Below are 26,142 nucleotides of genomic sequence, written 5' to 3' on the forward strand. Positions count from 1 at the left end.
GATGACACTAAATAGTTTTAGTCTTTTAAAACATCATCACCTTGATGTTTTCGTTGTATACAAATTATTCTCGAAATCTTACTATTAAAAATAAATAAATAATAAAAACAAACCATTGATTATACAGCAAACATTTGTCAAGATGCAATAAGTTCCAAATTACTCAATACATCACATGACTGCTATTGCCAACAATGTATGAGCATCCCACAAGATGCTTTGATCTGCCATGCATTGGTGGCAAAAACAATCTCACTTGTCCACAAGCACGCAACGCCAATACTTAATACAACGATCACCCATATTTCGGCACCTAGGAGAAGCACGAACGGCGGAATATAAAATCATCGGTGCCAATTTTCAGTTGAACATTCTGAGCTCTGAATACTAATCTCAGTAGTCGACAGCTGAATGATACGGATATATAACTCCATGGCTACATGCCAAGGCACTTCATAAGCTCAGAGAAGTTGCAGAGGGCAAGGTTGCCTCGTTGCCACTGAAGAGTATGCGGGAAAAGAGGCCAGTTAAATGGATTCTACGATTGCACAAAATTGGGAATTCGATGTCATTCCCGGAAGCTCTTTCATCGTCATCATAACCTGTCGAGCCAATTAAATAAACTGTCTTGGGAACAAAACTGCAAATCCTGCATTATGAATGTGATTTTTAGTACAATATTTCTATAGAAATCTGACAAAGCAGAGGAAGAGAGAGTAAGCAGGAAGCTTACAGCTAGCTGGAAATCTGGAGGAGAATCAAGTTCAATGTTTTCAAGGTCATGAATTCCACACGATGTGCTGCTGTTTCCAGTCACCCCGTAGGTATTGTTATTAAAGTCAGTGGGATTCGGTGCTGAATCATTTAGAAGAGTGGAATAACCAAAAATCTCCTTGCATAACAAGGTTTCGCCCAAGCTATCTAAATCGTCAGCCTGAGATTCGCCTGCCAGCCAGGTAGGCTGCCCAATGTTGTCCTCAAACTGAGTATCAGATTGAGGGACATGATATGCTTCCTGGACTAGCTCCGCTTCCTATTCCACAAAGTAGATTTCCAGTAAGAATCCAACACACTCAAGGATTTTTGGGATCAAAGCAAAATTTCTAGAGTTTCATCTTATTCTCCTTAAGATCAGCAAATGGGCTTCTTTTGTCTTGGGTGGGATTTACAACTAGTCTATGGGATTTCACCGAGTGTCTATGTCAAGTTCTGAAGACGAACACTTTCAAAATTCCTTTTTCCCTTTTCTATTTACAGCAGTATAAAAATCGCAGCATAAGACATATGAAAGTTGCCACCTACCTTGGAAGATGAGGGAAGCACAGCTTCATCAGGAACATCATCACACCAAACAGATTTCCCTGGTCTGGGTGGAATTGGAGGATTGGTTACGGGGGTCCTGGGACTAGTTTGAAGTGCGTTGACATCAGAGTCTTCAACAACCACATTGTTATCATTCGTTTCTGACTGCTTATGCTGTTGGTAGAATATCTTCGACACCACATATTCACCTTCTTTCTCATCATCTTCAGCTCCCAGGTGATACTGATGCATCACCCAGTTCATCTTCTCTGCTTTGGAACCTTTCTTCGAACTTTTGTATAGAACCATGATCTTCTTCCAGCCCTTAATTCCATTTTCTATTAAAGCCTTGGTCTTACCCGTTTTGTGCCAGCGGACATTCTCTGCAGCCACACTACGTTGACTATCAACCTTGCGGCGCTTCCTCTGACCAGTAGCATATGCATTCATTGTTTTGTGGAAGAAATGGATGCTGCTTCCATCTTTTGTTGCACCTGAAATATAATGACCTAACCACAATTTAATAATCCTAAACCTACAGATCGATATTCGAAACTAATGAGAAGAGAGCAACTAAACTAATTTCATTAAGTTGCATCATTTGACACCAAAAAGGGGAAAAAAGAGTTCCAAGTATTCGTTCAATTTGGTTCAGTCCATATCAATTTTCAGCACAAGTAGATGATGCACTAGTGTAAAGATGAACACATGGAATCAGAAATATGAAGCATGGGAGCTACTTACCAGGAAGGTTTTCAGGATGATCACAGTAAATTCCATTGTCCCCCTCAAGTGTTGGGATGAACTCAGCAATAAACATGTGTGGCTGTGAGTTTCCAACGCCACACTTAGCTGCTAAGTGTTCTAAGAGTTCACCATCAGATGGATCAAACTTCACACCAACTGGTAAGCCAGGCCATTCCGATAAAACCTACACAAGTGGAGTTGCAGAAGTACTTAAATGAATAAAAAGCTTAACCTATAACCTGAAAGTTTGGGACAACATATAATCATTTGCTTATGAATCGAACTAAAACCCAGCTTACATCACTGTTATCTATAACAAAATGGCAATTCGGGCATTCACGATTTGCCCCACAGTCTTTGATTGGACACGCAGACGATTGAGAAGCATTCTTCACTTTGTTTGCAAGTCCTCTGCTGTTAATCAGCCAAGTCCTACAAGAACATTACACTATAAGCCACAAAATTTCATCACAGAAGCAATTTTTAGCTAGAATCTAAAGAAGCTATGACCAATAGAAAAAACATCCGAACCCAAATTATCATCCATTTCACATTCCCAGTACAATTGAAAAGGGCGAAAACCGACATGGGTTTCTCAGGAAAAACACACAAATTCACAAGAGAATTAACAAAAACATTGAATCAAATATCAATCAAGCATCTGAATAGTCATATTTAACTACAGAAAGTAAATCGTTTCACAAATGTAAAAGCTTTCAATGAAAGATTTACCAGGACACTTTCTACATTATCATCCACTCCACATGCCCAGTACAATCGAAAAGGTGACAACAGACATGGGTTTCTCAGAAAACCCCCAAATTCACAAAAAAAATTAACAAATTCACTGAATAATATGTTTCATTCACCAATAAAAATGTTTCCTTTTTTCAACCATACATTACCAAAACAGAAGCTTTGACATCATCAGCACCTTAATCCCAAATTAGGAAGCTCCCCATAAAGTAAAAATCATTACAGAGCTAGATTGAATATTCCTGTTTAATGGGTTCCCCCAAAATCCAAATTTATATCCAAATCCAGCATCTGAACACTTCTAAAAGCAAACAACTTTCGAAACAGTATTTTCATCCGAATAAAACCCGGAAACCAAAAACTAAACAAGAAGAAATTACATGGGTTGAACCGTTGAAGAAGCTGGGAAAATTTGTATAGAGGTTTCTCAGCTCCCAATCACAAGAAAGTTTCCAGAAATTCGTATATTTATTTATTAATAATTTCTATAATTATATATTATATTGTCCGCCCATATTTTCAAAATTTTCGTCACAGACGAGTGAAAGGGCTCTCACCTTGCCATTTCTTCGAAGTCGGAGACGATGTTTCAACGAAGCGCATTCCAATTTATAGAGAGAGAGAGAGAGAGAGAGAGAGAGAGGGAGAGAGGGAAAGGGTCCTTTCTCCACCGGATTAAGTTAAAGTAGCGAGAGAGAGTGTGTGTGTGAGCGGGAAAATCCAGCTTCGGACCCGATGAGCCGTTACCTACAAGCCTCAGGTTCGGGTTCAGAGTCTTTGGCCGATGGGGAGGCGGACCCACCGCGAGAGGCCGTCTCAGTGGGGTATGGAGTTGACGAAACCTGAGTCCGAAGCTGAGGTTCGGTGAGAACGAATCTGTCCTGTCGAGCTTTTGTAGGGGTTCGAAAACCGAGTAAAGTGTAATTATGATATTTTTTCTGTCGGACTTGCTGACTGACTACCGTGCTCCCCAAGCTACATATAGAAACGTTTTGGAGACTTTTGTGGATTCTCGATTTTGCCCCTCGATATTGATGTGACTCGACTGTTTGTCTTGGGCACAAAGTAGGCTTGGTAAATATAATAAGATATATATATATATATTTAATGAGAGACAGCAGACATCAAATGTCGTTGTAGTATAGTGGTAAGTATTCCCGCCTGTCACGCGGGTGACCCGGGTTCGATCCCCGGCAACGGCGATTTTTGAGCCTTTTTTTTTTCATAACTTTTGGTTTGTGAACTTTGTTTACCGGACTTAGCGGGTGTCTGCGGACATCTTCACAATCCAGAAGGAAGACCGCGTACATTAATTGTTACAGAGTTTGAACTCGACATCGATGGTCGTCGAGGTCGAGATTACGAGAAGCTCAAAAGAGATTTTATTGAACAGGAACAAGGCTTTTGGATGAACCCCTTATATTTACAATGTCAATACATCACAGCAACCCCAACTCCACAACTCTAAAAATTCCTTTCTATTTGATCTCAAATCAAACCAAACTAAACCTAACGATTATCCAAATTTCAACAGTAACATCAAACCGTTGGCCGCTAAATGAAAAATTATCTTTTTTTCCCTACGAGTAGTTGTCTACTAATATTTCGAGGTGTGCTTGATTGAGCTTTCCTGAGAGTAATTTAATAAACATTTGATAGGTAAAAATTACAGCTGATCAAACCCAAATCCTTTTCGTCAACTTCATCTGTTTTTCTGTTAAGTAGAGATAATAAACTTAAAATTCATCCCACAACCTAAAAAATGGAAAGAAAAAAAAGGAGGTGGATTTAAAAAATCCTTCCTATGCCCCCTATATTTAACAGAAAAATAAATTGAGTTAACTGATATAATTGAAGTACCATATGAGATTGAGAACCACAATAAGAGAAAAAGAAAAACTATTCTAGAATGAAGGTAAAATTCATGACAACAATGCCGGATATCTCAAAAATAGTTCAAGCAGATTAAGATGTTAGCACAAAGTCGTTTATCTCGTTTATTGAACAAACAACGAGGACAACAATGTCGTTTTCTCTCTTTCGAAATTCATAAACAACAAAATTGAAAATTCTTTCACAAAAATTACCATAAATTTTGACAGAATTGGCGGTTAAATTATAAGTCTAACAGGCAAATCGAAAACAATCACAAGATCTTAGGACATACATACCACATCAACATTTAGCAAGCAGTCCATAAGAAATCGCAATCAAGATAAAACCTTTCAACAGTTTATTAAATTTCTCCTTTCATATAAGAGCATGGTTCGGAGGATTAGAGTGCGTTTCAGCAACCATCTATATAACATATAGTATCGAGCTCCAATTGCCACTGCTCCAACCACGGCAAAAGCTACGAGAACAGCGATTTCGTCCAATGAAAATCTCCTCAAAAGCAGTGGGCAAGACCAAAGACATAGGAATGACGTTGCTACAACTGCAATCAATAATACAATCCTCCAAATCTTTCTTATCACAGTAGGCTTATCAAGCAATATCGGCACATCATCAGGAATGACGTTGCTACAACTGCAATCAATAATACATAATATTCAAACTCCTTCATCGATCCCAATACGATAAATTTAAAATTGTTATGATCCGGATATTACCTATATTTTCTTATGATTCCATATGAATCTGGGATGTAGATCGTGAGTGTTCCAGCATAATTGTGGCCTCCAATATGATAGCAAGCAGTAACAAATACCTGATTCGTCAATCCTTCAGCCTCCTTTTTGAACTGATCAATGAGAATACGTGCCGAAACACGATGGCCTTCATGTCGACCATTAGTTGCACATACAAATACATGGGAGCCACTCAACAGCTCTTGCACTCCGGAAGCCCATGGTTTGTGATTCACAAGGACATCTTCAACAAAGATGTCCACATCCGACTCTTTCAAGCCCCTTTGATCAACAAACAAAAACAACCTCAGAATCACAAAAAGGGAATTAGTCGTAAACTGAGCCGTTAAATTCAATTTATAGAACTAATTTCAGAAGCTAAAACATATCTAATTAACTATTTAATTCAGTACATTCAGCACAATCTCGTAATCAAAAGAGAATTTAAAACAGAAATTACTTCAGTCTAAACTAGGAATGGGCCTTCGATTATGAATTAATTACGGTTTGCCATTGGGTGTCTTGGTGTGGGCCGTGCTTAACAGTTGGGTTGGGCTGCTGCATTTAGGCCCAGGGTGTAGTTCTCACGCGTTTTTCTTTAAAATTTTCTTTATTTCTTTATTTCTTTATTTCTCATCCTTTAAACTTTGTATTTTCTTTAAAATATTTTTCTTTTTGGTGATGCAGCAGATAGATGAACATGTTCAAAGGGAAATCATGAACCACAGATCACTGCATCCGAATATCGTTTGATTCAAAGAGGTCAGTGATCATAAACTATTTTCATTTTGTATTTTAAGAATGAATTTGGCAAGTTCTGTTTGAATTTTGTGTAAGTATCTGCTGAGGGTGGGTGGATGAAGACAGAACACACTACATTTGGCCTCTGGTGTGCTTAAACTGGTACGGGGGATGGCTAGACTTTGAGCCTGGGATGCAGTAGGACTAAGAGAAATGCCCTACCCACCGGGGCAATCCACCACTTGCAGAATTGTTGTCAAAATAACTCTGCTAAAAATATGAGCTATACTTCCTGCACTTCGTTTTTAATGTGAAGTGGAAATAGTCTTTAGAGTGGCTTATATGAGATAATTGATAGAGGTTTGTGTTTAAGACTTGAGAGTAGCGCGGTGTCTTTCTTGCTGGTTCTGCTCACACCACCTCATCTAGCCATTGTGATGGAGTACACGGTTTGGTGAGAACTCTTCGAGAGAATATGCAGTGTTGGCAGATTTAGCGAGGATGAGATAAAGTAGTTTCAAATGCAGAGAAAATTTCGTTGGAAGTGATTTTAGTGTAGAGTCTCAAATATGGGATCTCTGAATGTCCCCTGAAATGGAATCCATCTCGATTTTCGTTTAGTTTCATATGGGAAAAGTTAGGTCTGAAGCATTTTTACAGTCAGTCATGACTCATAATATAACTAAAACTTACTTTTTCGATTTAATTGTTGTTTTGCATCAGGCAAGGTTTTTCTTCCAGCAGTTGATAACAGGAGTTAGTTGTCATTTGATGGTCTGTAATTTGGCACTTGTAGCAAGGAAATAATTCGTTTCAATAGTATACGACTTAGTTTTAATAGTATATGACTCAGTTTTTGAATAGCACTTGGATGGTTTTCGAATAACGGTATTACGACTTAGTTTTCTCAATGCTTAGTTTTCTAAATGCCAATAACAGCTCTAGATTTTGTCTTAGTTTTCTAAATGCCAATAACAGCTATAAATTTTGTCTCAAGTGGAGTATTCTTACTAATGTAGCATTTTGTTGACACATCAGTATGTTTTTTTTTATTGTTTCTCTGCTTGAACAGAGAATTGTTAGCGTCCGGGTGGGAACGTGGGTCGACTCATTTTTTTAGTCTCTCCGTCGTAAGCAGTTTTAGATGGCATTCTTCAATGTAGCTATAGGTAAGACAACACTCTCAGTATTCCATAATCAAACCACCTTGTGATTTTTTTTATCCACCAAGTTAAGCTTTTATGTGCCATCTTGAATAGTTATAAGTTATTGCTCCAGATTACTCCAGTGCGACATTGTTGTTCTCTTCCTTACCTCTTAAGCTTGCTTAATATACTTAATTCTTATTACTGTTGTAAAAGGTCGTACCCAATGCACAAGGCTCCCGCTTTACGTAGGGTCTGGGAGAGGTAAATGTCGGCTAGCCTTACCCCCATTTATGGAGAGGCTGCTCCCGATCTTATTACTGTTGTATTGTTAAGAAATACTCAATTGCGGTTTCAGTTCATCGTTATGAATCGGATTAAAATTAACCACTCATTGGTTAATTATCTAAATCCTATAAATTCGGATTAATATTAAAGCAACTACAAAACAAAAAGCTCAAGAAATCAATGCGAATTTACCTGTATTTGATCATTTGTGGGAAAATCAACACATCGCCGTCCGAAAACTCAGTTCCTTCGTGTCCTTCAATTACTGTCAGCAACGTCTATCAAAAACCAAGAAAAAAGTGAGTAATGAAGTCAACTCATCTGAAAACCAGAACTCAATAGCTCCAGGAAATAAGAAGCACTGAGAAAAAGCAATCAGAAATGGTGATGAATTGAGCTGGAAAATGAACCTTAACGATGATGTCGTTCTTGCGAGCTTCGAGAGCAGATGCGAAGAACTTAGGGAGAGGATCGGACTCAGAGCCTTCGATGCGCCATGGCCAGGCCTCGGGGGTCTTGTAGCAGAGGAAAATATGTTGTGTATCGTCAAGAGTGTCTACACAAGACTCATATGGCATAGTCACATAGTTGTCCCAATTAGTACCACCATCAGACAAATCCCATTTTACAATATCCACTCCTATTTTGTTCACCGTAATTCTATTATCTTGTCCACAAAATTGTGCTTGTACAAGAACCGTGTCGCCGCCTTTTAGATTGAGCTTCTTGTTTGAAAGATTTCCCAACCAAAGACGATATTCAGGGGAAGCAATCACGGTGTCCTCCAGTGGTCGGTTGCGTCGGATGCATAGGATGCGATGGGAAGCAATTACGGTGGCCTCCATTGGTCGGATGCGAAAATAAGTTCGCTGGGTAGAATTAATAACATGAATTTGTAGAGAACCAGTAGAGTAGTAGAAGTCTGAAGAATAAACGATGCCCAAAGCCAACCCTCCTATATAATCAATACTTGGCGGCACTTCAAATTTGACAGTTACATCCTTTCTCGCGACATAGGCTAACCGGTTAGGAATATCATTTCCAGAGAGAAAAATTCCACCAAATGCATTTTTCTACAACATGGGGTGCAAAGTCAGTATAAGCAACAATATAAAAAGCAGAGAGAGAGAGAGAGAGAGAGAGAGAGAGACAGAGAGACAGAGAGAACCATACCGTTTGGAGGTTCTCCTTGAAAGTAGCAGTGAGACTGGTACACCCTTCCATATGAAGTGAATCCATGTAGTCCAATGAGTTCTCCAAGTTTGGAATATCTTTGAGTTTGCGGCAGTCTTTCAGTTCCAATACCCTCATTTTCGACATCTCTGAAAAGTCAGACATTATTTCCAGTGCAGTGCAGTAATTCGCTTGCAGTACACACAAACTGTTTGGCAAATCTGGGATTGCCTTAAGGTTTGTGCAATTATTTAGACGTAAAACCTGAAGCTGAGAAAGGCCACTGAGAATGGGTAGCCAATTAAAACCATTCCCACATAGAACTAAAACTGTTAAAGAAGATAGACTCCCAATTGTTTTGAGAACGGCACCATCTGTTATATTGCAGTCGCTGAGATATAATTCCTCAATCATCTTCAGTTGTGCTAAAAAATGGTAACCCCCACACAAACCCTTACAGCCATTGAGGTCCAATGCCTTGAGATGTTGGAGTTTTGAAAAGTCTGGTAATTCAGTCAAGTTATGGCAGTCATTAAGTATGAGATACTTCAACTCCTTAGGCAACTGTTACTCAAAAAGAGAAAACAACAATAAAAATCCAAATAAATAAAAGAGAGAATGCATGACGATGACTGATGTTGATATTTACAAGGACATTGATAATTATATCGTACCAGCTTCGAATCCTCCCAAACTCGTACCATCTTGCTGTTGCTCAGGTTTAAACAAACTAGGTTTCGTTGATCAAAATTTGCTGGTATGGCTTCAAGAGGAAATCCATCCCAAATCAACAATCTTAACTCCTTGGAAAGATGTTTGTAGCTTCCAGTCAGCTTTACATTTATCAGGTGGAGAAATTTCAGACGCCACATCTTCTTAAACGCTTCTGTACGGAAGCTTTGCTTGTCATCAGAATCTCCTGTGTGTAGTCCTTCTACTGCTTCTGTTCCCTGTTAGAGAGAGAGAGAGAGAGAGCAAAAAAAAATAAGAAAAGGATAATATTCACATGAAGCAGAGCCGTGAATTGGATGAGTGAACTACTAGAAAGGTAGGGCATACAACATAATTATGTATTTTCTCTTTGGAATTACAGTGGATGAAATCCTTTTCTTTTCTTTTTCTTTTTTCGTAAAATATATTATGTACGACATACATCATATATATGCGGATATCCGTATGTACTTCTCTTTCTTTACATGTACTTAACATAATATCTTTTTATTGTAAAAGTACTTACCGATTCATTATTGAGCACGCTTTTTGCATCTTTAATATTCCACAATCGACTACGTTTTCCCTCCATAGGAGATTCTGCACGCACAATTTCTCTTCCCATATCTCGAATCAAATCATGCATCTTCAATGTTTTATATGTTTTATTTTCAATATATAAGAGACATCGTTTGCAGAGTATGGCAATTTCTGCTTCTACAGAAAAATGATTACAACCATCCAATATTGCCGTGACCACATGTACAGGCAGTCCAATAAAGAAATTAGATATGTCAAGGAACACACCCTTCACATGATCATCACATAGTCCATCGTAGCTTAATTTAAGCGTTTCATGAATTTTTCCATTTGGAATATTTCTCAATTTATCCAATGTACCTTCCCATATGGTTTTACTCTCTTCCGTAGCCAACAAACGACCAACAACTTTAAGAGCTAGGGGCAATCCTCCACAATAATCAACAATATCTCTTGCCAATTCAATATATTCGTTATATTTTTTATCGAGATAATCATTTCCAAAGGCATGCCAACTAAAGAGCTCAAGAGCTTCTTTCTTTGTCATTGCTTGTGCCTTATATTTTTTATCCACCTTTTGTATATTCAGCACTTGCTCATCTCTTGTTATTATAATAATTCTGCTCCCTGGACCAAACGATTCATGTTTTATTGCCAATTTATCTAACTGGTCTGCATCATCTATGTCATCAACCACGACAAGTACCTTTATCCTTCCAAGTCTTTTCATGATCTCTTTGGTCCCTTCGGCAACACTGCTTATCTTAATGTCAGGCTGTTTTAAAATATCTCGAAGAAGTTGTTCTTGCAGACACACCATCTCTTTCTTTTTACTCCTCACATCTTCAAGGTAACATTGACGACTAAAACTCTGCTCATAATTGCTACAAACTGCTCTGGCAAGTGTTGTTTTACCTATACCGCCCATACCATAAATTCCAATTATTCGAACATTAGGTGAACCTCCAACGTCTAAGTATTCAGTACTGAATTCTTGCACGCGAAAAGCCATTCCAACTGAGTGCTTGTCTTCTTTAAAGTCTATGGTTTTCAGCCGTCCCTTGACGTCCCCAACAATTTTCTCGATAAACACCCATTCACACCTACGAGTAGAAATTCCAAATTACAAGAGCCATACTAAATGCCTTATTCATAATGACTAGATATTTACATGTTGAAACAGATTTGAATAAACTGGATTAATTGAGCTCAATTCAACCACGTATCTAATCTTTAATTATAATGTGAATACATTAGATCACTGGTGATTGGACTATTATGCAATTGTAGCTTTCAGTAATATAATTAAGAATCCATTAGAATTGGTATTTTAATTTGATAAAATGTGGAGCATTTGTCCTTCACACACCCATAAAAAACAAAGCATGTACCTTGCGTTTCACTTCCTTAATGTCGACGAAAATTCTTATGCAAATGCTCTACCTTTTATATAATTCAAGATCCTTGGTATTAATAATATCATTAATTATTTTCAATAATAAAATATTTTTTATTTTTAAATATATTCATTTAACGTTAAAAATGTTACAATTAGTATATTTATATTTATGGCTAAATTTTTTATCATATATTTTTATTTTTAGTTTGTACCTTTTTTTAATTTGCAACCGTTTTTTAATTTGTATCAATTTTCTTTTCAGTTTTAATTTGTACCCATATATTAATTTCTTTTTGTGTCCATATTTTATAAAGTTTTATTTGTATTTGTACCCATATTTTTTTTATTTATTTCTACCCATTTTTAATTTTGCTAAATGTACCCATGCTAATTATATGCACCATTCATGTATACTTTTTTTCAAATTTTTAATCTTAAAATGTACTCATTCTTAAATATACCAATTCGTTATATGTAAAATGTACCATTTTTTAATATAAAATCTATTCAATTTTTTTCTAATTCATTTTTAAACTTATATGGGTACATTCTTTTTTCTTTGATTTGAGAATGTATCCATGTTGAGTTTAATTGAAGAAATTTACTAATTTTATTAAGCTTAATATCTTTTTTTTTGGTGATTTTGAAGAATGTACCCATGTTTATATATATATATATACACACACACATACACACACAATAGTATATTTATATTTTAATATTTTTAATCCCACAAATTATGGTTTTTTATTTAAAATCTCATTAATATAAACAACTATAAATTTCAATTTTTAATTTAAAAAAATATAGCAACGTCATAAAAATAAATTACCACATTAATTTCAGGGTCTTAGATAAAAAATTGAAAACCAACAAAATTTTAGTCAAAGAATATTCATAGGTAGGGACCGCATCCAAAGTCTCTTTGTACGAATTGTAATAAATTTTTATGTAGGGGCCAAAATTACAGTTCTATCATAGATCAAAGATCAACAATCCAATTTTTCTCATCACATGTAAAATCAGATTCAATGCCTTAATTATAATATCTTAATTTTGGTTGATTAGTGAAATACGATGATACGAAAATTGAAGTAGACAAAAAAAAAAAAATACCCGTCGGCCGTGGTTTTGAGATTCCAGCCGCTCAAATCTGCAGAAGCCTTAAGATCCTCTCTCCACTGCTTGACCTCGTTTGGATCTTGATCGCTTTCATGCTTCCGAAATGCTTCCTCAAAACTACCACCCTGTCTCCTGACTTCAGAAGGGTCAACGTCGTAGAATATTGGACACACTATCTTCCCCTCTTGATCTTCTCGGCACCTCATGATCTTCGACAGCTCCCTCAGGCACCATCGGGACTCCGCGTACCTCTTCGAGAAGACGATGACAGCGATTCTTGACCCTTCGATTTCTTGGTCTAGTTCTCTCTGTATGTTTTCCCCCCTTGTGAGCTGGTCGTCCATAAACGTGTTAACTCCGGCTTTGCATAACGCACTGAAGAGGTGGCCTGTAAAGGTTTTGCGGGTGTCTTCACCTCTAAAGCTCAGGAACACTTCGTACTTCCAGCGGTTTGAGCTCCGCGAGGAAGACGAAGAGGCGGCAGCGGCGGCTCCATGGGCGGAGCTGCTGGTATCCATTGCAGCCTGTAGAAGTGCAGTTTGGCTTTCAAATAACCAAAGTCAAGTATTTCCCCAGATTCCCAGTCTCGGTGGCCCTTATAAATTTGTCACTGCCGTCCATAACGCGTGAGTGTTTTCCCCCCACAGTTTAATTTGTATAAATGTTACCATCAAATTTAAAAAAATAAATAAAAAAATGTCTAACTTCTTTACGATGCAATTTCCTTTTGTAGTTTTCTGAGAAATCTGCCGCCCAACTTTGGCCAGTTAACGACCTTGTTGTATTTTAACTTTAAGGGTGGTGCGCAGGCCGGTGGACGTAAGAACGTAAGAATCAATGGGAAGAGACCTCATCTCATTATTCTGAATCTGATTGCCGTTTTCTTGGCGCTTCTCCTCAATTTTCTTACTTTCTCCTCCATTTGGAAGCTTCTGGTCATTAATTTTTTTCAGCTTCATCCGAAGATGCTCCCATTTGGCCCCTGTAAGGAATGAAATTGAATTTCGTGTTCAGCCATTTAAAGATTCAACTCTATGTTTCATCAATACCAATCAAGTAAGGACAGGTATGATCAAGCTTAATAAACAATTTGACAACAGTGCCCACTTGACCCTGTCCCTCCCTTCCCCAAAACCACCTCTGGTTTGGTTTATCTATAAAAAAAGAGTTGTTTGATTTGGTTCATACGAGTTGTTTGATTTGGTTCCTCAATGTTAATGTAACTCCTTATCAATAATCTATCATACAACACTAGTCCAAAACGACCAACAAGGAAAATTTCAGAGTAAACAAGGAAAATTTCAAGGTATCAATCAACTCGACAACTAGTCCAAAACAGACTAAATTAGCTCAATTCGAGACTTCTTAAATTGAAATGGGAAAATCATAAACTCATCAATAAACATGTGTGGCTGTGAGTTTCCAACGCCACACTTAGCTGCTAAGTGTTCTAAGAGTTCACCATCAGATGGATCGAACTTCACACCAAGTGGTAAGCCAGGCCATTCCGATAAAACCTACACAAGTGGAGTTGCAGAAGTACTTAAATGAATAAAAAGCTTAACCTATAAGCTGAAAGTTTTGGACAACATATAATCATTTGCATATGAATAGAACTAAAAACCCAGCTTACATCACTGTTGTCTATAACAAAATGGCAATTCGGGCATTCACGATTTGCCCCACAGTCTTTGATTGGACACGCAGACGATTGAGAAGCATTCTTCACTTTGTTTGCAAGTCCTCTGCTGTTAATCAGCCAAGCCCTACAGAAACATTACACCATAAGCCACAAAATTTCATCACAGAAGCAATTTTATCTAGAATCTAAAGAAGCTATGACCAACAGAAAAAACAACCGAACCCAAATTATCATCCATTTCACATTCCCAGTACAATTGAAGAGGGCGAAAACTGAAATGGGTTTCTCAGGAAAAACACACAAATTCACAAGAGAATTAACAAAAACGCTGAATCAAATATCAATCAAGCATCCGTATAGTCATATTTAACTACAGAAAGTAAAATTAAAATATCAATCAAGCATCCGTAATGAATCAAATATCATTACACATTACAGAGCTAGATTGAATATTCCTGTTTAATGGGTTCCCCCCAAAATTAAAATTTAAATACAAATCTAGCATCTGAACACTTCAAAAAGCAAACAACTTTCGAAACAGTATTTTCATCCGAATAAAACCCAGAGACCAAAAACTAAACAAGAATAAATTATATGGGTTGACGAAGCTGGGAAAATCTGTATAGAGGTTTCTCAGCTCCCAATCAAAAGAAAGTTTCCAGAATTTCGTTTATTATTTTTTAATAATTGCTATATTAAATAATTATATTGTCCGCCCATATTTTCAAATTGAGTAAATTGTAGCTATGGTCCCTGAACTTTACTCAAATTGGAGCAATGGTCCTTCAACTAAAAATCCATTACCATTGGTCCTTCAACTCATTAAAACGTGCAGCTATGGTCCCTCAACTAAAAATCCATTACCTTTGGTCCCTTAATTTTAATTCAACTGGAGAAATGGTCCCTTAACTTTATCCCAATTGTAGCTATGGTCCTTCAAACATAACTCGGTTTGACAAATTTTTTTAAGTAGTTGACGAAAATGACCATAATTACACACTTTGATGAGTTGAGGGACCCTAATTAAATAAATGGTTATTCCAACATAACATATTTTGACAAAATTTTGAAGAAATTAATGAAAAGGACTATAGCTACATATTTTGATAAGTTGAGGGACCAATGGTAATGGATTTTTAGTTGAGGGACTATTACTCCAATTTGAGTAAAGTTCAGGGATCATTGCTACAATTTACTCTTTCAAATTTTCATCACTGACGAGTGAAAGGGCTCTCACCTTGCCATTTCTTCGAGGTCGGAGACGATGTTTCAACCAAGCGCATTCCGATTTATAGATAGAGAGAGAGAGAGAGAGAGAGAGAGGGAGGGAGGGAGAGGGGTCCCTTTCTGCACTGGATTAAGTTAAGAGCAACTCCACCCATAGAGCCCTCCCCCTGGCAATCCACTATTCAATCCACCCTATTGAACAGTAACTGCCTTAAATGAATAGTAATTACCATTAATGAACAGTAATTGCCATTTACATCTCCACCCTTGGAACCCTCTCCCCTGGCAATAAGCAATAAAAATAATAGTTTTTTATGTTTGTTTAAATAATAAAAAATTACAAAAGCTATATATATCTCTCTCTCTCTGACACAAAAAAAATACAAAAATACAAAACCCTCGGGCCACAGGCCCGTCGACTCCCCACCCCCCTTTCACTCGACCTCCCACCCTCACTCGGGCCCTTCCTCGCTGGATTTGCTCCCACCGGCCCGAGGGCCCTTTCTCCTCGCCTGACGCCCGAGCAACCAGCAAGGCTGGAGTTGCTCTAAAGTAGCTAGAGACAGAGTGCGTGTGTGTGAGCGGGAAAATCCAGCTTCGGACCCAACGAGCCGTTACCTACAAGCCTCAGGTTCGGGTACAGAGTCTTTGGTCGATAAGAAGGCGGACCCACCGCCATAGGCTGTCTCAGTGGGGTCTGGGGTTGACGAAACCTAAGTCCGAGGCTGAGGTTCGGAGAGAACGAAGGTGTCCTGTCGTGCTTTTGGTGGGGGTTCGAACACCGAGTAAAGTGTAATTATGGTATTTTTTCTGTCGGACTTGCTGACTGACTACCGTGCTCCCCAAGCTACATACAGAAACGTTTTGGAGACTTTTGTGGATTCTCGATTTTGCCCCTCGATATTGATGTGACTCGACTGTTTGTCTTGGGCAGAAAGTAGGCTTGGTAAATATAATAACATATATATATATATATATATTTAATGAGAGACATCAACTGTCGTTGTAGTATAGTGGTAAGTATTCCCGCCTGTCACGCGGGTGACCCGGGTTCGATCCCCGGCAACGGCGATTTTTTGAGCTTTTCTCCTTCCTTTTATTTTTTAATTTTTTATTTTTACATAACTTTTGGTTTGTAAACTTTGTGTACTGGATTTAAAGGGTATCTGCGGTCATCTTCACAGTCCGGAAGGAAGACCACGTCCATTATTTGTAAGAGAGTTTGAACTCGACATCGATGGTTGAGATCGAGATTACGAAATGCTCAGAAGAGATTTTATTGAACAGGAGCGAAGGCTTTTGGATGAACCCCTTAATTTTACAACGTCAATACATCACAGCAACCCAACTCCACAACTCTTAAAAATTCCTTTCCATTTGATCTCAATCAAACCAAACTAAACCTAACGACTATCCGAATTTCAACAGTAACATCAGACCGTAGGCCGCTAAATGAAAAATTACTTTTTTTCCCTACAAGTAGTTGTCTACTAATATTTCGGGGGGTGCCTTATTGAGCTTTCCTAAGAGAGTAATTAGTAAACATTTGGAAGGTAAAGATTACAGCTTGCAGGATCAATAACACTGGCTAAAGCAGGAGAAAAAACCTTTAGGTTTGTCTTCCATGTGCGTGTTGGATTTAGGGGTTTCACCCGAGTCGTTGTGAGTAACCATCAAAGAACTAGTACCAGGCGACTCTGGTGGGAGTACAGCGTTCTCAGATTTGAATATCCGTTGAGGGATAGCGGGTGCTGGTGCCGAAATAGTAGAGAGGTAACGCAGCAGCATCTGTATAATTTGGGTGAAGTTGGGCCGGTCATTGGGATCCTCTTTCCAACATGAAGTTACAATCAACGCCAAATCCTTGGGGAGGCTATCAGCACTCGGCCTCACATTCTGAAACAATTCGTATAACCTCATATTACGAAGCTTAAAAAGTACCAAGTTATGAATAAGATTATTGTGGTATTTTGTTACCTTAAAAGCAGCTGCATACGCAGCTTGTAAATTCGACATGCCTTCGAAAGGCAGCTTGTTATGGATGAGTTCCCACAATACAATTGCAAAGCTGTAAGCGTCCACCTTATGATTGTAATGCTTCTTTTCTCCATGTCGTAATGTAACTGTGCTGTAAAGCTGCCACCAAATACAAAGGTGGAAGATTAATTTGCTGATACCAAACAAAAATTAATTTGCTGATATCAAACACACTCACAAGACATATGAGAAACAAATTCTCAACCTTTGAATGACCGAGTTAAGTACCGTACCTCAGGAGCCATCCACCGGTATGTCCCAGTTTCGGCGGTCATCATCTCTGTCAATGACTCTTCTCTTGCTAAGCCAAAGTCTGCAAGTTTGACTGTTTTTTGGTCGGCAGTCAAGATCAGATTCTCTGGGAAAAGGACAGGATAAAAGTGTAAGATTGTGGAACAAACCCTGTTTTCGGAAATAAGCTTCGCCCTAACAATAGTTGCAATTCGTTTTGTGATGCTGAAGTTATCTCTGCTACGGAAGTCTTCAATCATGCTGAATACTAAACTATCAGCGACTAACACTAAATAGCAATCCTTCGGATTTCCATATTTGAGACATGCTTACACATAGACTTCACTTTAATCCTTCTCGGTTCTTCTATGTAGGCGTTCCCTTCTTGACTCTCCTAACGTCGAGCTAAGTGACTTCGTTCAAAGGTCAACCCTTATGTTAAACAATGAACTAAACCACATACCAGGTTTCAGGTCACAGTGAATGATACCGTGGGAGTGTAAGCACTCCATAGCACGAGCAATATCAAGCGCAAACCCAACTGCCATGCACGTGTCCAAGCACCTTGGCCGCATACTGAACAAGTATTTGCGCAAAGTTCCGCCTAGAAGAAGCTCAGTCACTATGACCATGACAGGTTCTTTGCAGGCACCAATGAACTGGTAATACAAAGTTAAAAATCCCCCATCAGATATCGCAAATACGCCTATTTAGTAATCAAAAATACTTATCGAAAACTAGACAACAACCTTCACTAAGTTTTTGTGCTGCACTTTCGACATCATTGCCACTTCCCTCGCAAACCGCGCTTCTCTCTTGGCAATCTCCTCGATGAACAATTTTTACAGCAACATTTTGATTCTTATATCTAGAACAAACAAAACACAACAAACAAACAGATTGACAACACAACAGAACAGAACATCATCGTTGTAACTCGACAAGAAAAACACATATTCGGCATCGTAAACACCATAAATGCCCAACACCAAAGCAAGTTTTGATCTTTGATTAGTTCTGCTAAAACCCAACTCAATTTTGCATTTATGTTTAACAATATACAAGAGATAATAATAAATTGCTAAACTTGAGAGACCAGAAATTCAGAATCTAAGACAAAACAAACACAGAGGTTGTACTGAGGTTGACTTACTTTCCTTCGTACACTTTGGCAAGCGCGCCTTCCCCAATCCTCGGACCAACAAAAAGATGCTTTGGATCGATCAGCCACTTGGCGTCCAAATCGAAATCCGCAACTGAGTAAACCCCATTACCAGATCCCATAATTTTCCCTCTCTAAACTTCTAAAACAAGAACAACATACACTGACTAATTAACCAAACAAAGGGTACCCTTTATTTGTAGGACTACATTTGAAGTAAAGATGGAAGCTTTGGTCTGGATAAAAATGGAAAAAAAAGTAATAAAGTAAGGAGACTTTGTATGATTGAAGAGGGAGAAAGATGAAGACTTTCTATTTCTATAATAAAAGGACATGCTTGGTACTGTAGGTTTCGGAAAACAGACCCATCCCCAGGATCACGGTTGAGGATCCTACAAATCTAGGATGTGCCTTTTGTTTGGGGGGCAAAGAATAAAAACCCAGAGGCACCCACCAACAACCCTACAATATAAAAATGGCCACTGATGAAAGCTCTATCAGTGGGAGTGGATTAGATTTATTATTGGGAATTGGGGAGAGAGAGGAAATCGGAAGAAGAGCAAGCAGATAGAGTTGAGCAAGGCAGAGGAGGATGAAACTGAGAGGATCTAGATGGAGATTTGGGAACTTGGTGGCGGCGACGGTGGCGGTGGGTGAGTGGGAAGTGAGTTCAGTTGAGATTAATTTATTGGCCTTCTCCGCGTGTGGAATATTAGGGCCCGTTTGTTTGACAGGATTAGGGAGGACTGGACTGGACTAGACTACAGTCCCTTGTTTGGTCTGCACCAGGATTAGGTTTAATGGGATTAGGTCTGACTCGCTAGGATTAAACCCCTCACTAGGAGTTCTAAGCGAAGCACCCCGATCACCCTCGGACTTGTAAGACCTCCTGCGCTCCTGCGAGAGAGAACCTCGCTCAACCTCGATCCTCAACGTGCTCCCTCCTTGCCCTGCTCCCTCATCGTCGTCCTCCTCATCGTCGTCCTCTTCATCATCATCTCTGCGTCTTGCTCGCCCTCAACTCCATCCTGCTCGCCCTCATCTGGTAAACTTCGTATCCGACATTATATTTTTTTTTGCAGATCGTGATATTACTGGGCTTTATTTGATTTAGGTGTTTTGAGTTTGAGAAATTTTGAATTATAGACCTCTGCACTTGAACAAATTAGGTTTTTGATTTTTAGGGTCAAATTGAGATTAGAATTTGGGGTTTTCACATTTTATGCCATTTTGAGTACCAAAATGATGATAATCATCACGAAATTGCTGCTGTAAACTTCGAACGCCACTGTTACTTTTTGGGTATGTTTCTGTCCTACTTTTACCCAGTTTGAATATGTATTCATAGTTGTCGGATTAAAACGTATATGTGGTTTTTGGGAAGTGATGAGTAAAATGGCTAGAATTTTAGGAAGCTTTGCGCTTCTGGTTTTCATCGGATAGAGGGAACACGAAGAGGGAGAGGAAAAGAGAAAATATTAAGTTTAATTGTAATTTTAAATTTGTTTTTATAGTGTTAGTGGAGGAACCCATCTGTAGTATTTTAAGAGAAGATGAGAAGATGTAAACTGCTGGACATCCTTAGCATTTCCCATGTTCTTTATTAATTTGAGAGTGATCCTGTGAATAATTTTGGCTTTTAGATTTGTTTGAATCTTTTTCTGATTCAACTTGCAGGTTTAGTATCATTTTACAGCTTTCTACAACTCTTTGTTCTTTCTCTCTTCCTTTATGGTTAGACAGCATCGAATATCTATCAGTAATCATGTCCAGACTGACTGCGTTCATACAACTTGTGCTGTTTAACTAATGAATATAATTTCGGAACTAATATGCCATGCCTAGATGATTGAAGTGAGTATCTTAGATGAATCATCCATGATTGATGTGAGTATCTTAGATGAATCTATCCACCTTGGGAACTTGCAAGAGTTGAGTTCAAGATGTCCGGATGCTTTTTCGTATATAACCAAGGTCTAAAACACAGCCTTAACCTTATTCTTAAAAGGAGGTTTGTTTTTTGTATGTCACTAAGTTAACTGCATAAATCCAAATATCAAGACCAAAACAAATCATAGGGTTACATGATTTCTTCCAAATTAATGCCAACATATTGTTCAGCAACGGGGAGATTCTGGGGCCTTGCTTGACCAGCCACATTAGATAAATCTCAATACAATCTATGCATGCATGCTTAGTTGTAACCAGATTCTTACCAGGCCACTGATGGCGTAATTTCATTTGAAGATTACAATAAATGATATAAGATTTAAGGAATTCACAAAAGTCATGTGAAAATAAAAGGTGCTGGATTTCCCTTTGAAGGATATGAAATTACTTGATGTTAGAATTGAGGTTTTACAGTTAGTCAGAGGTTTACGATCAGATCTGTATAATGTGTTTTAGCATCCTTTTGTTGTTTGGCAAGCAATTCACGTGCGTAGTTTCCGGTGTTTGTTTCATATTTAGAAGCTTGTTTGAGTTCGATGTCTCTATTTTTTTGTCGAAGAGTTCGATGTCTGTATATCATGTAGAAAAGTGATTCCTTTTTTCTTTTGGATGTCTGACCTTGTAAACTTCCGAATCTATTTTTCCGTATTCTTCTTATTGTTCTTCTATCCCTATCTAAAGCTTTATCCCCAAACTGTTTCTTCATTTGGACAGACCTATGTAACTGTTGGTAATAGATTTCTGATTTGTCTTTAGAATTGCATCCTAAGTGGTGGTTACAAGTTACGACTTCCCTGATTGACTTCGTATGAACAAAGTCATGCGGAGTTTAACGATTTTTCGTATTGTATAATGCTTCACGTGGATGTATTAGTATACCGTCATGCTTTGGTATCATTCTCTAGTGTCATATTCTAACTAAAAGTAAATGATGTGGCCAATTGCATACTAGACATACCTCGGAATTGCTGGAATGACCTCCTTGCAGCTTACAGGGGATGTGGAGGGAGAGTCCATGTTAGATACGTTGTTAGTGATATGCATGCAGACTTCATCCAGACTGAATGTGACTGCTTAACCTTGGTTGCTTCCACCCTTCCACTTACACTTAGGTCAATGTGATTTCTCCCACTTACCATCGAATCGAATTGAAATTTTAATGCTTTATGCATGGATACTAGACAAAGGCATAAACAGTGGCACTGATGGATTTGCTATGCTCTTCACTTGAAATTGGTGTGCGTGATCTTCTAGCAATAACTTATGAACAATTGGTATTTGTGAATAATTTTTGAATTGCAGATGCTTGTCATTTACTGATAGATAATCAAAAGAAGGGTGACATTTGATAGTCTATTTCCAATTTGGATGTCTAATTATCCATCACGGAACTGTCAAGGGGCACTTGGCTGATAACTTTCACAGTCCAAAGATGGTCTGCGCTGAAATGTCAGCTGCTTAGCCTCTCTCTCCATCTGCTTCATTATGTTGTCCTCTTTGCCTGCATGTTTAACGTACAAGCAGAGTACAAACAAGGGACTTTTAGAAAAGTTAACCCTTTCTTTAGCACATTAAGGCCTTGTTTAATTTGGTGGCATATTGGTTTGATGTCCGTGTGTGTGTGTGTGTCTATTCTGCACATTTGTTTGATGTCCGTGTGTGTGTGTATTCTGCACATTTGGTTAAACAGAGGTTTACGGTTATCTACTTGGTTTATAACCATGATATTACATTGTGAATGTTTTGTACTGTGTGATGTTGATGCTGAAATATTATGTGATTGTTGGTTGCAGAGAAGAGGAGCATAAACGGAAGGCTAAGGCTAAGGCTACTGGATTTTGTAAATTATGGAGATCTACTTTGGAATGCTATACTATAGTTCACTGGCATTTTGTAAAATATCCTGGATGAAAGTTTAGTGAATGATGTTTTAAGAGTCAATGCAAAGATTGACTTGTCACAAGTATCTTCTTATGTACTTGTATTTGTTGAAGTTGCATGTATTGGGCACTATTCTTTTTCTTATTTTGGGTGATAGAGTTTAAATCAAGTTACATTTGCAAATTAAACTCAACTATTTATAAATAGTATGTCCCAACTATAGTATGCCCCAATTCTATTAGCAGGTAATAGAAACAAAACAATTGTCCTCTTTTTTTAAGATTCATAATATACATGGCAAAAATATGCTCCAATTAACCCATATCATGAGATTTGTAGCATTACTCTATTACACAATGGCAAAAATTTGTAGTCCTACTCTAAGCAAACACAAATCTGGTGAACAATACTGTTTTTATTATCCTGCTTCTTAGTCCGACACTACACCAAACGCTTCACTAAGTTAGTCCAGCTTAGTCTAGTCTAAGCCAGTCCAGCTTAGTCCCTGCAGCTAGTCCAGTCCGAGACAATCCGGCGCAACAAACGCACCCTTACTGTCTTTTCTTCTGGATCCAGAGATAAACTTGTCTCTGTCAGAGAATAGTGTGTTTCCTTTGTTTTTCTTCCTTTCTAATTCATTTTCCCTTATTTATACTAGCAACCGTAAAAATTTATAAGAAGAGAAAATGTAAAATGATTTCTATTTTTTTTTTATGATATTCAAATGATTTTGCGTCGCTGAATGAGACTGTTCATATATTTGACTACTAGTTCTGAATAAATATTTTTTTACTAAAAGTTTACAAGGTAACTGATATGGTTATTTGGTTATAAAACTTTCAGAAAAAAAAAATAAAAGTATTTTGTGTGTAATTTACTATATTCTACGTAGCTTTTAATTTATTTAAGTTAATTTGGTCATCTCACTCTCTTTTAATTGATTAAGAGAATTTCGTTGATAGGTAGTTTAGATTATAATAAAATAAAATAATTACTAAATAAATAGTTTTTTTTTTAATTATATGATATTATGTACATTAAGTGGTGGAGGGAATAAGTACAATGAGACAGTCATAATAATTTGGTTCGAATTCATTTTGACGAGAATCGAACTTAAGATTTCTTATTTATGAGATATTTTTCAATTTACTAGAAACACGTTGTAATAATACAATTGGTCAGAAACACGTTGTAATAATAATTTATTATGACACTTAATGTATCGAGTTATGTTCAATGTTCACAACACACTAAACAAAATTTCCTCACTTACAAGTTAAAAAGGAATACTATTAAATCATAATACTAAGTAACTATTAAATAACTAATTTATATATTTGATTTGTAAAAGTTTAGGGGAAAGGAAATCTAATCCATCAAGGTTAGGACATATCATAAGTCTCCTTGAGAACTTACACAAGAAGTATTAGTCTTTTTTTTTTGTTTTTACATATCGCGCATCAAAAATGGTTTGCAATGGAACTCAAACATAGACCTTACAACTCAACTAATCCTTGTTGGAAAATACACATATATTTGAGCAATCTTTTAATTAATTTAAACTAAATTATTGAGCCAAAACTCAATGCAATAATAAGCACATTGTTTTAATCAAATTAGCTATATATACGATATAAAACGTCTATTTATATCATCGATTCTAAGATTTGATAAAGAGAATATTTTCAAGATGAGCATAAACATAGAACACGTACACACTGCTCTACGAAATTAATCAAGAACAATTCCGCAAAAAAATGGAAGATATGTGACTTTTATTTATTTCATAGATTCTATGAAGGATAAGAAAATGTTGTCGGAGAAAAAGAAAGGTAAACGGGCGATAAGAAGACGAATACAACACAATGATACAATTGGGGCTTCCAGAAAGTGCCCTTTTGATAGCCACTAAGGCCAAAAACCCATCACAATAATTGAATTACCATTGTCTTATTAGAAAGTAAAACACATTACTTTGGCGTTTTTTAAACTTGAATGTGACAAATATGACATAGACAATAAGGATGTGTGACTTAGATATCAGGTTGGAGGAAAATGGACTGAAGTACAAAGGTTAAGGCAAATAGATATGTGAGAGGTATTGCACGAGTTCGATGTCAAATTATTATGACATATTTTATCGCGATTCTTATAAGAGATTTTTCAATATGCTGAAAACACAACTCGATACATCAAGTGTCATCACACAAGTGATTGGATACTTGAAAAAAATAAAATTCAACCACTTGTATGATGATACTTGATGTACCACGTTGTATTCTGGCACGCTGAAAAGTTGTCTGTCTCCTAGTTCAAATCTACTGCTCTTTATTTTAAAGGAAAATTAATGAAAATTGCTTGAAAAATTTGAGTTTTAACGATAAGAACAAAATAAAGGGTAAAGTTAATAGTACTAGGATTGACTTTTTAGTGTAAAAATATGATTTTTCGTTAAAGTGAACAGTACCAGGAGCTTTTCGTTAAAGTTCCCTTATTTTAAACACGTCTTTGGATTCATTAAAAGACAAAAAGACATGCTAATATTTTGATCCCAGTATGCAAGAATTAACCATACCATATACTTAGAAATACCAAGAATCCCGCTGCAAATCAACTGTAAGTCAAATATTACCAACGAAACAAAAGAAGGAATTGCACAATTCATTTGGTGATTAGGCGAACTAACAACAACAACAAATATAAAAAATAACGAGTCAATAATTTAAACACTAAACTAAATGATCCTTACGAAGATGTGGGTTGTTGAAGAGTTGGATCATCACTTTCCTTAACTATATCAAACAACATACTCCATATGGCTCTTGCAATCGTTGTTTTACCTATACCGTCCATACTTTAAATTCCAATTATTTGAACATCAGGTGAACCTCTAACATCTAAGTATTTAGTACTTAATTCTTGCACGCGAAAAGCTATTCCAACTGAGTGCTTGGCTTCTTTTAAGTTTGTGGTTTTCAGTAGTCTCCTAATGTCTTCAACAATTTTCTCGATAAACAATCATTCATGTCTCGCAGTTAAAATTCAAAATTATACAAAAGTAAGATTCATCATGCAACTGCAAGATTTATTTCAACTAAATGCCTCATTCATCATGATTAGATATTTTGGTAGTGAAAATGTTTTGAATAAATTAGATTTGATCGGGATGATTAGTTTAGTTCAATTCAGCCGTGGTTCAGCCGTGTTTCCAAAATGCATTGTAACCATATTAGTTAAACTCAGTTAGATTGCTCCTGAACTATAAGAAGGTGTTTGTTTGCCCTCACTAAACCATATTATAGCTTTTAGTCATACAAATAGAAATCCATTAGAATTAGTATATGGGTTTGACATACGAAGGATTCGTCCTTCACGCATTACCAATGCTCATCTCCTTATTTTTGGTGGATTAGTGAGTCTTAGAAGCTAATACAAGACATTGGAATTAAATTTAGAGG

The 26,142-nt window shown here is 37.2% G+C and overlaps 2 protein-coding genes, 2 long non-coding RNA genes, 2 other non-coding genes and 1 pseudogene across 11 annotated transcripts in view; 4 read left to right on the forward strand and 3 right to left on the reverse strand.

Annotated features, from left to right (window-relative positions):
• Positions 1–99: 99 nt before the first annotated feature.
• On the reverse strand, positions 100–15,450 carry LOC126583464 (SUPPRESSOR OF GAMMA RESPONSE 1-like). Of its 5 annotated transcripts, none has more exons than XM_050247828.1 (6): positions 15,434–15,450; positions 2,349–2,481; positions 2,047–2,233; positions 1,303–1,796; positions 734–1,033; positions 100–649 (listed from the first exon to the last, which is right to left on the reverse strand). In XM_050247828.1, exons 1-6 carry the CDS (start codon positions 15,439–15,441, stop codon positions 596–598), a joined length of 1,176 nt encoding a protein of 391 aa, XP_050103785.1. In that variant the 5' UTR covers positions 15,442–15,450; the 3' UTR covers positions 100–595. The 5 variants fall into 5 exon arrangements, with proteins under 5 accessions (XP_050103785.1, XP_050103784.1, XP_050103786.1 ...); XM_050247827.1 differs by lacking the exon at positions 15,434–15,450 and adding an exon at positions 3,363–3,648; XM_050247829.1 differs by lacking the exon at positions 15,434–15,450 and adding an exon at positions 3,186–3,322.
• On the forward strand, positions 3,936–4,007 carry TRNAD-GUC (transfer RNA aspartic acid (anticodon GUC)). Its single transcript has one exon. It is a non-coding gene; the product is annotated as a tRNA-Asp (tRNA).
• LOC126583470 (serine/threonine-protein kinase STY13-like) lies at positions 4,165–19,514 on the reverse strand (annotated as a pseudogene).
• Positions 4,753–26,142, reverse strand: part of LOC126583454 (TMV resistance protein N-like) — a 46,767-nt gene continuing 25,377 nt past the window's right edge. For both annotated transcript variants that reach the window (XM_050247812.1, XM_050247811.1), the window contains 5 exons: positions 8,783–9,346; positions 8,020–8,682; positions 7,802–7,887; positions 5,418–5,717; positions 4,753–5,334 (listed from right to left, as the gene is read on the reverse strand). In XM_050247812.1, the coding sequence (XP_050103769.1) occupies positions 5,031–5,334; positions 5,418–5,717; positions 7,802–7,887; positions 8,020–8,682; positions 8,783–9,346 (1,917 nt within the window). In that variant the 3' untranslated portion in view covers positions 4,753–5,030. The remainder of the gene's footprint in view (positions 5,335–5,417; positions 5,718–7,801; positions 7,888–8,019; positions 8,683–8,782; positions 9,347–26,142) is intronic.
• Positions 6,077–26,142, forward strand: part of LOC126583480 (uncharacterized) — a 40,348-nt gene continuing 20,282 nt past the window's right edge. The window contains exon 1 of the long non-coding RNA XR_007609753.1: positions 6,077–6,536. This is a non-coding gene — a long non-coding RNA (uncharacterized LOC126583480). The remainder of the gene's footprint in view (positions 6,537–26,142) is intronic.
• Positions 16,423–16,494, forward strand: TRNAD-GUC (transfer RNA aspartic acid (anticodon GUC)). The gene has a single exon. It is a non-coding gene; the product is annotated as a tRNA-Asp (tRNA).
• On the forward strand, positions 19,584–22,872 carry LOC126583479 (uncharacterized). The gene is made up of 2 exons (XR_007609752.1): positions 19,584–19,898; positions 22,597–22,872. It is a non-coding gene; the product is annotated as an uncharacterized LOC126583479 (long non-coding RNA).

Source organism: Malus sylvestris, chromosome 9, assembly GCF_916048215.2.
Source record: "Malus sylvestris chromosome 9, drMalSylv7.2, whole genome shotgun sequence".
In the NCBI taxonomy this organism is placed as follows: Eukaryota; Viridiplantae; Streptophyta; class Magnoliopsida; order Rosales; family Rosaceae; genus Malus; species Malus sylvestris.